The following is a 17,360-nucleotide window of genomic DNA, read 5'->3' on the forward strand; positions in this document are numbered from 1 at the left end:
TCAGTGTTTCTTCCAGACATCTCTGCGCGGGAGGCGCTCTGCCCCCCCCCCCCCCCCCGAAAAACATCTACTGCCCCCCCCCCCCATCCGAACGAAATAGAATTTACATAGAAAATATTTCTTCTATCAGTGGTCGCCCCAACCCCCTACCCCACGGAAATCTTAGTCGTCCCCCCCCCCCCCCCCAAAGAAAAATTTCAAGTGCCCCCGCGGAGAAAAAAGTCTGGAAGAAACACTGGTCAAGGTGATGCTGGCACCACATAGGTAAGTTACTGTTGGTCATATATTTTACATCACATTAATTCAAATTCACAAAAATCGACGTCATGGAGACTAGTTAATTACACTATCTGAAGGGTGACGTCATGGAGACTACTTTATTACAATATCAGAAGTGACGTTAATGCAGCTAGTTTATTACAATTTAAAAAAAAAAATTAAAACAACGATTTCTCTCAAAATTATCTGTTGAGTAACGTACATTAGACACTTTAAAAAAAATTTCGATTGACAAAATGTCTTTAAAAACACGAAACAACGCATAAAATCAGTAATGTGTCGTCATACTTTACCTCCCCCCCCAGTCACTTTCGTCACTCAAGTCCGACCCCACCCCTTCCTCCTAAGAGTGTGGCGTCGTTCATGTACGAACCCTTATTCCACATATCAACAAGAGGAAGTGGTAGTGAAGGGAAGTAACTAAGCACACAAATCAAACTGATTGATCAGGCATGTTCTTATTTATTCTTTGACGGCAAGTCTGTCACATCGACACTACTACTGACGTCATCTGCAAACTAACACTTCTATTAATAAGTCACGTGCATTTTACGACAGCAGAACTCACGAAAAAGACATATTTAGATCTAGTTAAACCGGTCAGGAAACCATTGGACTACAGAAGATGGCAATTATATTTTAACTCTATGTTTTTTTTTTTATCTTATTTCACTTCTTGTGTAAATTTAATTGCCCATTGCATTTTATTTTATGGCTTATACATTATAACGCTTCTAATTACGTAAAATTGTGGGGTTTTATTTTAAAAATGTTCTCTATTTTGAAAAATCGAAGCAAGCATTCAATTTAAAGCGTCTTCGCCAATTTTTTTTTTAATGCTGTAGATAAACGTGAGACCAGTGGCGTAGGCAGGGGGGGGGGATAGGGGGGGGGGGGTCATAACCTCCCCCCATAGACCCCTCGGTATATATATAAAGTATGAGGGGGGTGTAGATCGAAAGTTTGAGGGGGGTGCAAATCAAAAGTCTGAGGGGGGGGGGGTGCAAATCGAAAGCTTGTCCCCGGGTAAAAATTGGACCCCCCCTTGAGACGATCCTGGCTACGCCACTGCGTGAGACAGTTGTATTTTGGGCGTCCATAAACCCCGCCCGAGTATATAGGCCTCCAGGCAATTTAAACCCTACAGACAGATTGTAGAACACACTTTAAAAAAAAATATTTTTTTCTTTAAATATAACGCCACAAAACTATAACCATATAACCATTTTCTAAGAACGTGTGTAATAACACAGGCCTATATTGGGCTTGTATTAAGCTGCACTTTCAACCAGTAAACAGAAAGCTTCACAGGCAAGATGTCAATTTTGGAAGAAAAAAAAGTTTAAAAAGAGCTCACCTCACACGCGATGCTATTTATAAAAAGTAAATGACACGTATGACGTCACACCTACCATCCGCCCCACCACGCAATTAGCCCTAATATAAATGCGTCGTCATTCCTTTAGAACGTACATGTTTATAAATAAATCTGACAAAAAGCCTTTTTAAAAATACTACGATTAATATTGACTGTTTGTTTTCATCAACTTCCATGTTGGATGTTTATGCTTTTCCAAAAAAAAGTTGAAAAATCTCGCTAACCAAACAGTACACACGCTCAAAAACCAGGGGAGGTAGTTAGACCATTTACTTATAAAATTATCCCTCTTAGAAATTAAACTACTTGAGATAGAACCTACTACTACTACTCGGCCTTAGCTGAAGCAAAGGGAGATAACTTGAGTTTTGTCATCTTATTAAATAGGGGAGACGAATCTCACAAGAAAAAATAGCTACCAAAATCACGCGCTGTTTAGAGGAATTCAACATAGCCTACGCGACGTTGTAAAGAAAAATCCCCCCCCCCTGAGAAACGCCCTATCCAAACAACACCACTAATTAAATCTTATTATAAACTTGAGATTTTTAGGCATGATAATTACCTGAGCGTTAACTAGCTTCACTTTAATTAACAGCGTTTGCCGCATAATTAAATGTTACTGAAATAATCATTTGATTGATAGTTAGGGGATGAAGAAAAAAAAATCATTTTTTTCCTCCTTGGCGGATTAATGACGTCATGAGATGAGGTCAGCAAGATTCGTTCATCGGTGCCAAAGAGAGAACAGGATGTCCTTGATTTCAATTGATTAATTATATGGGTGTGTTCATATCCCCACACAATATTGCATCACATTGGCATTACCATTTTCAGGTCAAAAAATTATTTTTACACACAGACTTGATGTAAATAGGAAATGAAAACCATGTTGGCACTAAGAAACACCAAACTGACATGCATTTACTTTTAACACTTACTGATAAACAAGTTAACTGGCCCATTTAATTTGCATGCAGAGAACATTATCAAATAATTTTTAAAAAAAAAAGAACAATCCCATATTTCTTAAACTTCCTTACTTTACAAGTCTAATTCCTGCTATGTAATAGTAATAGACTTGAAAAGCTGGTTCCAAATTTTTCGACTTTTCATATTTCATGCCAAATGTGTGCATTAATATATTATTTATATAAAAAAACCAGAATTACATAAAATAAAAAAAAATAAAAAGAAAATACTCAATGAAATACGATGCAAATACAATTGTTCATATTTTATTTTTCATATACAAACAATAACATAATGATTAAAAGATGATGTAGGTAGAAAGATGAAAAAATAAAATGCCTCAGTTCTATACTATCTTTTCTTAAACCCGTATTTCTTTCTTTCATAAAACAAATCTGTTTTAGCACTTCCTAGATTTACAATCTTTGGGCATCCATCTCTCTGTGGACAAATAAAATGAGGGAAATATTGTCATGCAAATTTATTAAAAAGCTATAAAATATAACAAAGACAATGTAAGAAAATATTTATATTAATTTACAAAGGTATTCATTACATTAAGTTGAACATTAACAACGAAAGATCTACCCTTGAGCAATGGATTATGAATGTATTAACAACATGAAGTGTGTGTATGGACTAAAATTGCACATAAAATTGTGCAATAAAGCTGGAAATTGTTTTAAAATCAAGATCACTGCATCAGGAATTTGAAGGAAAAAAATCAACATGAGGTATCATATTTAAATAGTACGAAAGTTCTAAATTGTTTTGTACTTACATCTTTTTCCATGATCGTGCATTCCTTGCAATAGTATGCATCTGAGACCCCTGGCCCTCCACAAATGACACATCTGCCTTGATAAGATCCGTAATTACACTCATCACATATTCTAACAAGTGTGCAAGGTCTGACATAGGAGTCACATATGACACATTTTCCATCACCTGGATTATATGAACAATAAAATCTATAAAAATTAAAACCATTTAAATTTATTTTAAAGCCAAACTGAATTACATTGTTTTAAAAGATTAGTCATCTAACATTTTGTATGTATTTTGATACCATCCAATGATGAAATTTTGGTATTGTAGATATTTAACACACTAATGTAATAACTGAATAACTAAATGTGATAGCTTATAATGATCATGTCCATTGATGTTCAAATGAAAATCTAGCTAGCAGGAGGTTTAACCTATGACAACTAAAGTATAAAGAAAAAACTAATAAAAAATTAAGTTGAATGTTGCTAGACCTGTATCTATAAATTAAAACTATAGGCAATTTTTACTTACATTTTTCACATAACCTTCCAATAGCTGAAATATTAAAAATGAATACCATTAAATTCTGAAATTAAATGTAACTTATTACAGATAACAGCATAGTTAAAAGTAAATATTTTAGACATTCTAAACATTATCACCCATTTCTACGCTAGAAAAATACCAATGTTTGAGGGGTCATAGCCTGAACAATAGCAATATTACAAACATGCTTGGGGTAATACTGTCAGCAGGAGAAATATTCACATTTGTTAATGTAAAGCCAATACCTTACAATCTGTAACACTTTGTATTGTGTAAAAAGCGTATAAGTAGAAATAAACAATTTAAAACATAATTTTATCAAGTATTCTGAATTATAATATTCAGGGATGTGACCAGACCAGGAAAAAAAATTAGGAAATTTTCTTCGGATACTAACTCAATATGTTTTATCTACTTTTTATCGCAGTTAAGCAGCTTCATACTGTTACTGTACTAATTAATTGTTTAATGAAGTTAATATTTTAAATACAAGAAGTTTATGTTACTCTAAAATAACATTGAAAGTCTTGTCTAATTGCAATTTAATGTTTACCTTATAAACAACTTTTTAAAAATTACAATGTAACAAAAGTAGCATTTAAGTTTTATTTTACCATTCAGCTAATTTAAACTGTACTAATCTAGTGTACATTCTAGATGTACTCCTGTTTTCAATTTTAAATAGGGGGCCTGATGCCTAATATATATTCTTTTAAAGATTGGATTGGTAAAAATATGTCTTCAACTGTTAAGAGCCTAGATTAAAATTAGTTAGCCAATAATTTGAAAGTTTTAGGTTCATGTGATGGAAAAATGAAATGGACCAGGTTAGCTAAAATTAGAAAGGGTCTAATGTGTGAACCAAACTTAATCATTATGATAACCAAGCCACATCGATATTTATGGTTTTTTTTTGGAATAGCTTTAAATTGTTAGGGCTCATCCACATTTTTTTGACGATATTTACCTTCCCTCTCTCCTACAAAAGCCAGACTCCCCCCCCCCCCCGCTATAATGACGTCACACCTCAGCCAACAAATGCTCCCCCCCCCCCCTCGAAATTAATTTGAATTTTTTTTTAAACATCGATTTTTTTCTAAAATATTGACTGAGGTCGACCAACATAGGGTATTTTATTCAATTTCCATTACAATGTTTTACAACAGTTTTCTAATAGCGGCTAAAATGCATTTGTTTCTAACATTACTTTTTTAAAATACAAAAATATGACGAGTGTGACGTTATTTATGGAAGACCCCTTATTAAAAATTTAAAAACAGTATGAACGTATTTTTTCTTCCACAAACAAGACACAGTCGTAGTCACGTTGAGTTTAGTATTTTTTTTTAATCTGAAGGCCTACGAAACATACGTATTGCAGGAACAGCTATTTGAAATTGACTGTGACGTCATTCCCCCCCCCCCCCCCCCCCCCACAAGCAGTACCGAACACGTACTTGGGGTCAAGGTGAGGTCACAAGAGCCACCGTTGCTACGAGGTGGGGCGGGTTAGTCTAGTCCGCATAGTCAACTTTTGCAAGGATTTCCATATTTATTTGAGATTGCGAAATAAAATAGAATCAGAGAGAAACTCTAGATTTAGGCGGGTTAAAATACCGATAGGTAAATTAGGCTATATCGATAGCTAGATTACCAGGCTTAAGAGATGTAAGTTTTAATTGAATAACTGCATTATTTTAGATTACCTTTTACCGTGTTTTTGATAAATAGTTAACTGAAAATATCAGCGGAAAATTTGGACTAAAAAAGTGTGCTTTGAAAAATTCGAAAGTCCGCCGAAATTCCGAATCTTAATCTACATTTAATCTTGATCTAGCACAATTAGACCTAGCGCAATCGACCAATCGAAAAGAAATGCGCATGTTCGAGTGTCCGTTTGACCAAAGTACAGTAGTTGTCGATTTAAATTTAAGTACGAAAAAGTGGAATGAGCATGTCAGCCCTTTCCGTAGAAGACATTTCCGTTTTTTTTCCCAATTTTAAAAACTTCGTAAAAAATCGACAAAATTGAAAGTCGGCGGAAAAATTCGGCGAAAATTAAATCAGCGGAGGAAAATCGCAATTGAAACGGAAAAATCGGATTTCCGCTAAAATTCGGAAAAGTCACATCCCTGAATATTTTTTTAAAATGAACAAAATTGATATAGACGGTCTAAAGGCCTAGGCCTATAAAAGATGAAAAAATGTATTGTAGGTGGTGGTAATAATACATTTCTTTGCAACAATACAACATGTGTTTGCGGCGGCAGCAGCTTCAAGCATTTGTGATGTTAACTTAATTTAAAGTTTTGGTAACATTCGTTACTGTAAAACAGGGGTCTCCAAACTTTTCAGTCCGAGTGCCGCTTTAACTATCAAATCTGTTCTGGGGCCTGTTTCATCCAGGCATGTCTTTGATTTTTCTAGGCAAAGTTCCTCAGCCATCACCAACAAACTTTTTTCTGTTGACAAAAAGATCTCCGCGGGCCGGATGAGAGGACCTCGCGGGCCGCATTCGGCCCGCGGGCCGTAGTTTGGAGACCCCTGCTGTAAAACATAGTTTATTTGACCATTGAAATAAATATAAAGATATAGAGCAAATTACATTGTCCGAACACTACATGGGACCGAACACTTCGTCGGTTTTTGGCTCATAGAAACTTTAATTAGCATGTCTCATGCGAAACAACGGCGCCTGCACGTAAACTGTTCATTTATGAACACTTCCGTGTCAAGTACTTCCGTTTCCTCTCTCAAGAATTATTTTTAGAAAATTTTTAACGTTGCATGGTACGCACATTTCTATTTTTACACCAGCCGGATGAAGTGACCTAGGGTTGGACTTAGGGGCAAAACTTGAACCAATCAACGCTTAGCTAAAAGGTTACACTATAAATAGCTTCTATATATGTATGGAACATCGTAAAAGTCAAGGTTAATGGGTTATTTTGTGCTTGAACAATAAAAAAGGGGTGTTCGCTAACTTTTTTGACCTTACATGGGACCGGACAGCAACACAAAAATATTATTAAATAAGAATTTAGAGCATAAAAGGGGCTGGTTATTGAAGGGAAAGGGTCAAAATAAGGTCAAGAATGCAGTGGAATGCGAAAGAGGAGGGGGAATCATGTGACCTGGCTGGCTTAGCAGCGTACTGCGCGAGCCGCAATGGCTGAATGGGATGAACTTTGGGAGTGTGGGAAAAAGGTTTTATACTATTAAAATTACCTCACAAACAATCAATAACACAATATAAATGCATATAATATATGTTTTTATTCATTAAATTGACTTTAAATTATTCTAAATGAACAAAAAGTGCTTTGTCCGATGACGGGTAAAGGTGTCCGAACACATTTGAAATTGTATTACATGTGTCCGAACACATGTTAAGACCCCCCAGTCACTATAACAAGAATAGCTAAAGTTCTATGCGTATGAATACAAAATGACACACACATTATTAAAGTAGAATGATTGCGGATAGATATGATACTTTTTTTTCCTTCCTATGTTAAGCGGTTACTGAATGAGACCGCATGGAAGTTTTAAGTTGCGTTTTTTCGCGGTGTGTGTCCGGACAGTGTAATTTGCTCTAGGCCTAATTATTATAAAGTCAAGTGATACTCAAGTGCATTAATTAAATTTAAAATTAATGTTTTGTTACCGAAACTCAACAAACATTTACATTACCAGATAATTTACGAAGTTATATCGTGAGATTACCCTAAACCTTATAAACTAATAACACAGCAAAACCTAGATCTAGTGACACTAGTGTGTAAGTTTAGATTAGATTCTATCAAAAACGTTTTAAACGCCGTTTTTTTCGTTTTTGTTTCCCCACTTCCAATCATTTGGACCATGATGAGAATGAGTCTGGAGAAAAATGTCGATAAAATTTAAATTGTAAAAGTTTACACTTCATACTAATAAAACATAAGGTATGCATTAAATAATAAATAAGGACCATATCGTGTTTAGAAATAACGTATTTCTCACCAACACCCGGCTGCTTTCTACAAAAAATCAAATCAGGATGATGCTTCGCCATTTTACAACGTTTCCTCTAACTTCCGAAAAATACCCAAGTCAGATGAAAACAAGTAAAATAGTTATCAACCATTTATTTTTCATTTTGATTATTAATATTAGGGAGTGTGTCTTTAATTGGTGTTTTATCTCTTATTATTAAACTATTTTTTATTTGGTAGGGGTTGGTGTAGTTATATAATATTAAGTAATGTTTTATATGTAACACTGCCTTTAATTTTCTTTATTCTTTCTTTATTGTCTTGCACAATATCTTCACTTTAGAATGATAGGATTGTCAAGTTGACACAGTAATACCGTATATTAATACAATGTTTATTTTTAATCACAAAATAAGGCTTAACAATTGTTGCTAATGTGGTTCCGTAGTTGAAGAAAAATCCAGTTTTAAAAAAAAATCACTGCTTATTTGTGTGTTTCCTATAGGCCTAACTAATATAGATCTATATGATATAAGTGAAGGTCGTTGTTAGATTGATATACTATTGTCTCGGATATGTGGTGAACTAAAGATATCATATTATTACCTATGATATAATAACATAATGGCTTAACGCAATATGTTTGGCATTGTGAATATAAAGCACGTATAATTCATCATAAAACCTGCAACTTTCAGAGGTACAGTTAAGATTGAATTGATCATTAATTTTTGGAATTTAATCTCAACTAGTCCTAGAATTTTAAAATAAAATTTGATTGTGTAGGCTCATATTGTTAATTTTATGGTTTTTTTACAAGCTTTTATTTAACTCACTTCCTCGTCAGTCTGTCGTCAGTCTAGATCGAAACGCCGGAGCGAAATTGCAGGCACGTCTACTTGACAGATACGGTTCGTAATTGGTACGTGGGTCTAGACATGAAGACAATGCATCGTGACATTAAATTTGACTTAATTGGATGCCTAATTAATTTTTTAAATGAATTAATTACAATTTTGACCAAATTAGTAGGCATTTCTATTCAACCACACCACACGCGTCATCACGTTCATTAGCGTGTCATCAAGTTCAATAAGCGCGCAATGGTTTTTAGTAATGAAACTCTGTTGTAAATAAAAACATGTAAAGTAATCTACTATTTTTTTTCATAAAAAACGTCTCAATAACAAGCTTTTATGTACTAATGCACTAAAAAGTAGAAAATAAATTATAGACTACTATTTGAATAACTATAAAGAAAAGCGTGGGTCACTTTAGTATCTATTGCAGGGGTTCCCAACCCTGTGCCCGCGGGCGCCATGGCGCCCGCTGAACGATTCGTATGTGCCCGCCTCTCACTATATTCGACACAGACAGAATTTTTTTCATAAACATTATTTTAAAATATGATTTATTTTTATTCGTTTGTTACAGTTTTAATTTTTTTACTGCCTAGGTTTATTAAATATGTTCGATACTTGTCCCAACTTGTCTAGCGGCGAGCCAGACTGCACTATTTACGATAGCCTGGAACGGCTAGTGCCATTTGCACATATATATTTTGAAACATTTTTCTTTATTATTTATAAATACATTATGACTATAAGAAAGTAAATTATGGGAAAATGACAAGTTATGGAAGGAGTTTGTCGATTTAAAATAGGTGGTGCCCGCTACCCTACCGATATTTTAGAATGTGCTCTAGTCTAGAGTAAAAAAAGGTTGGGAACCCCTAATCTATTGGATACCTTTACTAATGCTTAGGAAGAGACCCACGCTTTTCTTTATAGTTATTCAAATAGTAGTCTATAATTTATTTTCTACTTTTTAGTGCATTAGTACATAAAAGCTTGTTATTAAAACGTTTTTTTTTTATGAAAAAAAATTATGTTTTAGTTAGGGCCTAATGATATACAAACACACCTATAATTAATTATGTAATCTAAAATACATATAGGCATACAGACTACATATAGTATATTGTATAAACTGTTCTTAATTTTAAAATAGTGTCTTTAATTTTAATTTAGTGTTTTACACACTCGTATATAGGCAATTTAATTAATATATTTTTATCGGTTAGATTGACACTTTTCGATAATTACACTGACACTTTGTTTAAAAATATAATCAACCTGGTCCATGCATGGTAAATGATAAACATGATTCAGGAAGAAAGTGATGTTGATGTCTCTTTTAAAGATTTAGTAAGTCCAATCTCTAGAATATATTTTATTCTTTTGAAAATATTTTATCAACTTGGCTAAGGTCATACCCAGGCCTATCTAATTACTGAAATGAAAGTAATGAAACTGAATCAAATTTTACAATGATTCAGGCAGGTTGAGATTGAGAGGAGTTGTGATTCTCATTGGATGTTCTCACTGTTTGTGAATTCTGAATTGTCATATTTTTCATGATTGTGATGATCCAACCACAACATTCCCACTAAATAATACCATCAGCCAACAACTCCAACCGTCAGACAATTAGATATTATTAATGAATTATTATTTATTATTACGAAGTGACTACTCGGAAGATTTTTCGGTAATCCCTTAGTTTAGCGTCGGTTATTATTCCGGAATCGTATAGCAGTAAAAAACAGTAAAACAATGCCAAAGTCTGTCACACACTTCCGGAATTCACCGGAAGTACTGTAAACCATACTTTATTTGGTGTCATCTTTTATTTTTATACAGAATGTTTAAAATTTAGATAGATTTATTTTCGTAATCATTTTTACATTTTGTAATCATTTTTACTATTTTCGTAATCTAGATTTTTTTACTTGGCCTAGCAGCTAGATATCTAGCTAGATCTAGATTCTAGATCTAATTAATTAATGGTACCAAATCCGCTGCAAGCAAAAAACATTAAATTATCAGCCTACATTTGACTTCATTATTTATATTTATATTAATATATGTTTTTTTTTAGATCTACTAATTTAAATCTACTATTATATTTATTCTTGTTTCCTTTTGTCGATTAAACTTAAAAAATTAAAACATTAATTTACTACAATCGACTTTCAATTTATTTATATTTCAATGGTCAAATAAACCATGGTTTACCGTAACTCTAGTTACCGAGACTCAACAAACATTACCCGATAATTTCCGACGCTAAACTAAGGGATTACCGATTTTTCTCCCCATTTAGTCTGCAAAAGATAGCTCTGCGCATGCGCAGTAACCTAGGGTTAGGGTTAGAATGTGGGTTAGGGATAGGATTAAGGTTAGGGTTGGTGTTAGGGTTAGGGATAGGATTAGGGTTGGTGTTAGTGTTAGGGTTCTGCGGTTGTAAACACATGCATGCGCAGTACCATCGAAACATCGCCGCAATGGCAAGTTGTAGTTTCTCTCCATTGCGCATGCGTATCTTATTCCGACTAGAATCAGCCTTATTATTATTCAAATGCCCCCAGAGAAAAAGTCTGAAAGAAACAGTTTGAAATACTGTCCCTAATCAATGCCTAGTCACTAGTCTAGGCTTGATAATGAAAACTGAATAATACCTTAATGGTAAGCCTAACAAGTAACCCTTCAAAACTTTCAATAAGGAAAAAAAAGCCAAAAGTAATGGAGTCGTTTTGACCACTTGAATGCCATACACAAAGAATGCTTGCGCATGTGCATACATTTTGCTTCACTTAGCCAAGGGCCTCGGGGAGGCTGGGTGATATGCAGTTAGCTCCGGGTAGTAGTTGTGTTATTTAAAAGTAGGCTAATTTTTTAGCCTTAAAATGGCCTAAACTTGACTTATTAATTAATTGATAAACTGTTAGTTATTTAAGCCAAATAGAAATATAGGCCTATTTTTATACTAGTTGCCTTTTTTAGTTGTAAAAATGAGCCACATCCATCTCCATAATGATAGACCTGCTGCCTCGCAAAATTTTATATTAAATTATTTCTTAATTTAAGTTGTTTCATTGCAAAGTATACTTTTGTTAATTCATTATACAAACTGTCGATGTTTCGATTCAGCTGTGTGTATCCCTTGCAAAATAAATCCCCAATGTGGCCTCATGCCACAACCACAGTGTTGTGCCTTAACCATTTTTCGGTGGGTCATGTTTTCATGGTATCATTTAGTATGTTATATTTTGTTATTTATTGCTTATTCAATTTTTTTTTCTATAACCACTAGGGAGTTGTGGATGTACTAGCTGAAGCTTGTGAGAGGCTGAAATGGACACGTCCATCCAAGATTCAGAAGGAAGCTATTCCTCTTGCATTAGAAGGTAACAACAATTAGTTAAGTGCATCATCATCTTTTCCCTAAGACACATAGGGCAGTGTTTAGTACATAGTTTTTATGAAATATAAGCAATGATAACTTGTAATCAGCTTGTAAGAGCAGCATGACTTACGTTTCTTCTTAATTGACAAAGATAAATTGATTATCCACAGGGAAAGATGTTATTGGGCTGGCTGAGACTGGTTCAGGAAAAACTGGTGCGTTTGCACTGCCCATCCTTCAGGCTCTTCTTGACAAGCCTCAGAGGTTATTTGCCCTTGTCCTGACCCCCACAAGAGAGCTGGCCTATCAGATCTCCGAACAGTTTTCAGCATTAGGTGCTACTATCGGAATTAAGTGTGGTAAGCTGGAGCTTGGCGTGGTTTTTCTTTTTAAAATTCTAACCAACCGTGTTTTCATATATTTTTTTCTAAACTTATGATGTTGAATCTAATTTGACCATATATTTCTTGTAGCTGTGATTGTTGGAGGTATTGACATGTTTGATCAAGCCCTGATGTTAGCCAAAAAGCCACATGTTATCATTGGTAAATTTTTTAAATAAACACTTTTGATCACTCTTCATTTTGTTTAATTAAATTATGCATTTTAATTTCTGTTCTATATATCAAAGATAATTATATTGAAAATAATTAATCCTAATTGAAATTTTTTTTTCAGCTACACCTGGAAGGCTTGTTGATCATTTAGAAAACACAAAAGGCTTTAGTTTGAGATCTTTAAAATATTTGGTATGTAGTTTTTAGCTGAGTTTTCAAATTCCATTAATATCAGTTTTTATGGTGTAAAGCAAAGATAATTTCCTGAAACTGTTTACAAGTGTGGGTGCACACACCAAGGCTGTTAAAACTGGGTATTAAAAGAGAGGAAAATCTAGTTTGGGTGGGGGGAGGGGTGACCCCGGGGTCCATATAATTTAAAAGAATGAAATATAACTAACTAAACTTTGGTTGTTAACTTTTTGTGTACATGTCAGGTTATGGATGAAGCGGATAGAATTTTGAACATGGATTTTGAGCAAGAGGTGAGTTAAAAATTTTATTGTTTGGGGCATACAATGAATATATTTTATACTCTTAATGTATGCAAATTAATAATAATAAGCTATGTATGGCTTTTAAAAATTTAAATTTATTCTTGTTCTCATATGACTTCAGGTGGATAAAATTTTAAAAGTTATCCCTAAAGAAAGAAGGACCTTTCTGTTTTCAGCTACCATGACTAAAAAGGTATGTACTTAATAGACAGTTTTTCAGATACTATATTAAGTTATTTTGCTTGATTTACAATAATTTCTTTTTATAAATGATACATTTTTAAAAAGCATATCTAAACTGTAGTTAATATTATTTTCTTGCAGTGGAAGTAAAATTATCTATTAATTTCCACAAACATTCCAGGTCCAAAAGCTTCAGCGTGCCTGTTTAAGTAATCCAGCTAAAGTAGAAATCAACAACAAATACAAAACTGTGGACAATTTGGTACAGAGCTACTTGTTTATCCCTGTCAAGTATAAGGTCAGTTCACCATAACATTTTATATTCAGTCCTTTACATACTTAGTAGTTACATTACATACAGGTTTTCATTTACCACTTAGATCTAACTGACAGACTCCTGCTATTACATACAGGCTTTTAGTTACCACTTACATCTGATGGGGGGGGGGGGGGGGCAAGACATTACACCCAGAAGTAGTTACTTCCCCACCCAGTAACTCAAATTACACACATACACACACACCCAATCATAGCTAGGGTTAGTGTTTGGCTTTGGTTATTCTTAGACGTATGTCTAGGTTTGGGTTTAGTCTTAGGCTTATGTGAACATAAGGCTTTCTGTGATCACTTAGTAGATCTGATGCTCTGACAGACTCCCTCTTCATACTGTGGTCCCTGTATTTCAGGATGTGTACCTGGTGCATATACTGAACGAGTTGGCTGGGAACACATTTATTATTTTCTCTAGTACATGCAACAACACACAGAGGCTGGCTATCATGCTGAGGAATCTTGGGTTTAAAGCCATCCCACTCAATGGGCAACTCTCACAGGTTTGAGCTTTTATTCTCTATGGTTTCACTTCAGTATCAACATCACACATGACAACATTGTTTAAAGGTGGGACAGTTAACAAGCGTGATCATTCATGTTTGACATATTTTTTGTCTAAGGGGCAATAACTGAGCTTTAAGGGTTCTTTTCTACAGAAAACTAAAAAGAAATTTTTTTTATGCTTTGAATTTTTGAGACCTCCAGCTAGAACGACCAAATTTATACAGAATTATGTACAAGTATATCAAACAAATAGTGCTGTTTTGGTCATTCGAAGCTGTACTCATTGGGGAAAATATTCTTAAATAAAATAAAACTTTTTGTAAAAACAAAAGTAGCAAGGCTAATTGTTGATGCCTAGCCTGGTCATCTGTGAAGTGTCTTCTTTCTATAAAAATTGCATTTTTAATTCATTTACTATTATGCAAGATTTCCCTAAAAAGCATTTTACTTTTTTTTCTCTTTGTTTTAGGAAAAAAGACTTGGAGCCTTGAATAAATTCAAAAGCAAAAGCAGCTCAATTTTGATAGCCACTGATGTTGCAAGCAGGTTTGAATTAATTTGTTCTGGTACTCCTAGCCATAAAACTAACAATTTTAAAAATTCTAATGACCCATTGATAAATGTAATAAAATTGACATAAAAGAAACAATAATTGTATTTTTTTTGTATTTTGACGGCCATTTTGTTTTCAGAGGTCTTGATATACCTCATGTTGACGTTGTGATCAACTTTGATATCCCCACACACTCTAAAGACTACATCCATCGGGTGGGCAGGACAGCTAGGGCTGGAAGGGCAGGCAAAGCTATCACATTTGTCACTCAGTAAGCTGTCAATGAGACACATTTTATATTTTTACTATTTGAGTCACATTTGTCTTTCTCAGTAAGCTGTCATTAACCCCTTTACCGTGTGTCACGAGTTAACTCGTCATATAAAATCTTGGGCTTAACCGTACATCACGAGTTAACTCGTCTTCAGATAAAAAAGTCGTCTGTGTGCCGTGCGTCCCGAGTTAACTCGTCTTGATACAAAAATAGCATTGGAAATCAATAACAATGTAGAGGGAGGCTAATCTAACAGCCAATTCAACAGCGGATGATAAAAATAGGTCATCACGTGATGTTTTATTTTGTCAGGACAACATAACAAATCAAATAATGAAAAAAAACAATTACACAGTTTCCAAAAAAAAAAAAAAAAAAATTTTCCACGGTAAAGGGGTTAAGGCACATTATTTTGTATTTTACTGGTTGAGTCACATTTCTCTTTCAGTAAGCTGTCAATGAAACACATTTTATATTTTTACTGTTGAATCACACTTGTCACTCAGTAAGCTGTCAATGAAACACATTTTATATTTTTACTGTTGAATCACACTTGTCACTCATTAAGCTGTCAATGAAATACATTTTTATAATTCTGTTGTAATGTTACTTGGGTCATATTTGTTACCCAGTAATCTGTGGCACATTTTTATATTTCTACTGTTTTTTTTACATGAGTCTCCTTCTAAAGTGTTTCACATACGCTGATTAAAATGTTTGGTTTTAACTTTTATAAAAAATGTTTCCTCAAACAGGTACGAAGTTGAACTGTATAAGAGAATTGAGGAGCTTATTAAAAAGCAGTTGCCCCTTTATCAAACTGAAGAAGAAGAAGTCATGCAATTGGTAGAAAGAGTTAGTGAAGCCCAGAGATACACCAAAATTGTGAGTCCGTTTTCAATGATTTTTCAGCCTTACGCCTGCATTTATTTACTATTATGACAGTCTTATAATGAAAGAGCATTTTAATCATATTACTTGCAGGAGATGAAAGACGCTGAAGAAAAAAGAAAAGCCGCAAAGAAAAATAAAAGAGCGCATGAGGATGATGATACAGAAGAATCCAGTGGTGTTAGGAAGAAATTTAAAAATAAAAGAAAACATTAATAGCCTTGTATAAATTTTGCTGGTTCTTTTAATAATAAATTATTGTGTACTTGTAAATGGTTTGCACAGTGTTCTTATAATAATTAGGTTTAAATTAGTGATTAAACACCATGTGGTCTAACAGTCATCATTCTTTTCCTGTTTGCCCACAAAACACATCCACATGGGGCAGTTATTGAGTATGTTTCAGTAACCTTGGCATACAAGATGATGCAGTCAGCACTATGCCCAGCCACCTTAGTTTTGCTAATGTGAGTCAGGTACCCATCAGATCTGGGTGGTCTCCGGGACATACAACAAACTCAAGTTTGATCTTTAAAAATGTTAACTCATATTTATGTGAAGCGTAAACTTGCAGTTGATAGTGATTTTATCAGCCATCTCTGCCAGACCAGTTTTTCCAAGCAATTAACATGTTTTTAGTTTACAAGTCACCTTAATTTTTTTTAACCCAATGTTTGGGATGGTTCATTGAAAAGTTTTTATGGGGTTTCACCTGGCTTTTCCATCACGATTGCTGTTAGCTGGATGTTTCTGGGATGAGCAGGATATTACCCCTCTCTAGACATTTCTCAGGTGAGCACTCGCTTCACAAGTGATCCACACTAATCACTAAATTCACACTTAATCTTCTTGTTAGCATTAGTTCAGGGCTATCATCATTAATAATTACTTTCAGTTGCACATAGACTGTGATTTAAATTTAATAATTTGCTGCTCATTTCAATGGACTCTGACAGTGGGGAGAGGGCTTTAGTTAAAAACTAATTGTTGCATCATCTTTCATTTTCATTTAAACTTAAATGAGTGATAACGTTAACATTTCCAGTCAAAGTTTCTTCCTATCATGCTTAATGCTTTTTCATGAAGCGAAACTCGCGAGCAAATTTTTGACCATTTCTAACTGATCAATTTCTTTTTAGACTTGGCAAGTGGGTCAACACTACCCATTGACAATGCAATGTGACATCACATTTGACTAAATTGGATGCTTAATTATTTTTTTATGAATGAATTAAAATTTTCTATATAAAGTACTATTTACCAAGCTATCATACGCACCTTTTTTGTTCATGTGTTGCGCAATTGCCTGAGGTGTAGCGGGGGGTGTGGGGAGGGGACCGCACCGGGTGACACCATTTAGGGGATGACACACACCATGGCAAAAAAAATTGCAAAATTTA

At 34.2% G+C, this 17,360-nt stretch overlaps 2 protein-coding genes across 2 annotated transcripts; one reads left to right on the forward strand and one right to left on the reverse strand.

The window, feature by feature from the left end:
- Window positions 1-2,879: 2,879 nt before the first annotated feature.
- Window positions 2,880-8,031, reverse strand: LOC131958206 (PHD finger-like domain-containing protein 5A). The gene is made up of 4 exons (XM_059323087.1): window positions 7,949-8,031; window positions 3,932-3,955; window positions 3,411-3,577; window positions 2,880-3,070 (listed from the first exon to the last, which is right to left on the reverse strand). Exons 1-4 carry the CDS (start codon window positions 7,998-8,000, stop codon window positions 2,981-2,983), a joined length of 333 nt encoding a protein of 110 aa, XP_059179070.1. The 5' UTR covers window positions 8,001-8,031; the 3' UTR covers window positions 2,880-2,980.
- Window positions 8,032-10,012: 1,981 nt separating this feature from the next.
- Window positions 10,013-16,236, forward strand: LOC131958205 (putative ATP-dependent RNA helicase DDX47). Its single transcript, XM_059323086.1, has 13 exons — window positions 10,013-10,127; window positions 12,076-12,169; window positions 12,339-12,527; window positions 12,642-12,713; window positions 12,847-12,917; window positions 13,163-13,210; window positions 13,344-13,415; window positions 13,587-13,703; window positions 14,092-14,238; window positions 14,712-14,788; window positions 14,935-15,066; window positions 15,825-15,954; window positions 16,054-16,236. Exons 1-13 carry the CDS (start codon window positions 10,074-10,076, stop codon window positions 16,174-16,176), a joined length of 1,326 nt encoding a protein of 441 aa, XP_059179069.1. The 5' UTR covers window positions 10,013-10,073; the 3' UTR covers window positions 16,177-16,236.
- Window positions 16,237-17,360: the final 1,124 nt, after the last annotated feature.

The sequence above is a fragment of the Physella acuta genome, unplaced genomic scaffold, assembly GCF_028476545.2.
Source record: "Physella acuta isolate Inbredline_101_S28 unplaced genomic scaffold, ASM2847654v3 ptg001300l, whole genome shotgun sequence".
Classification (NCBI taxonomy): Eukaryota; Metazoa; Mollusca; class Gastropoda; family Physidae; genus Physella; species Physella acuta.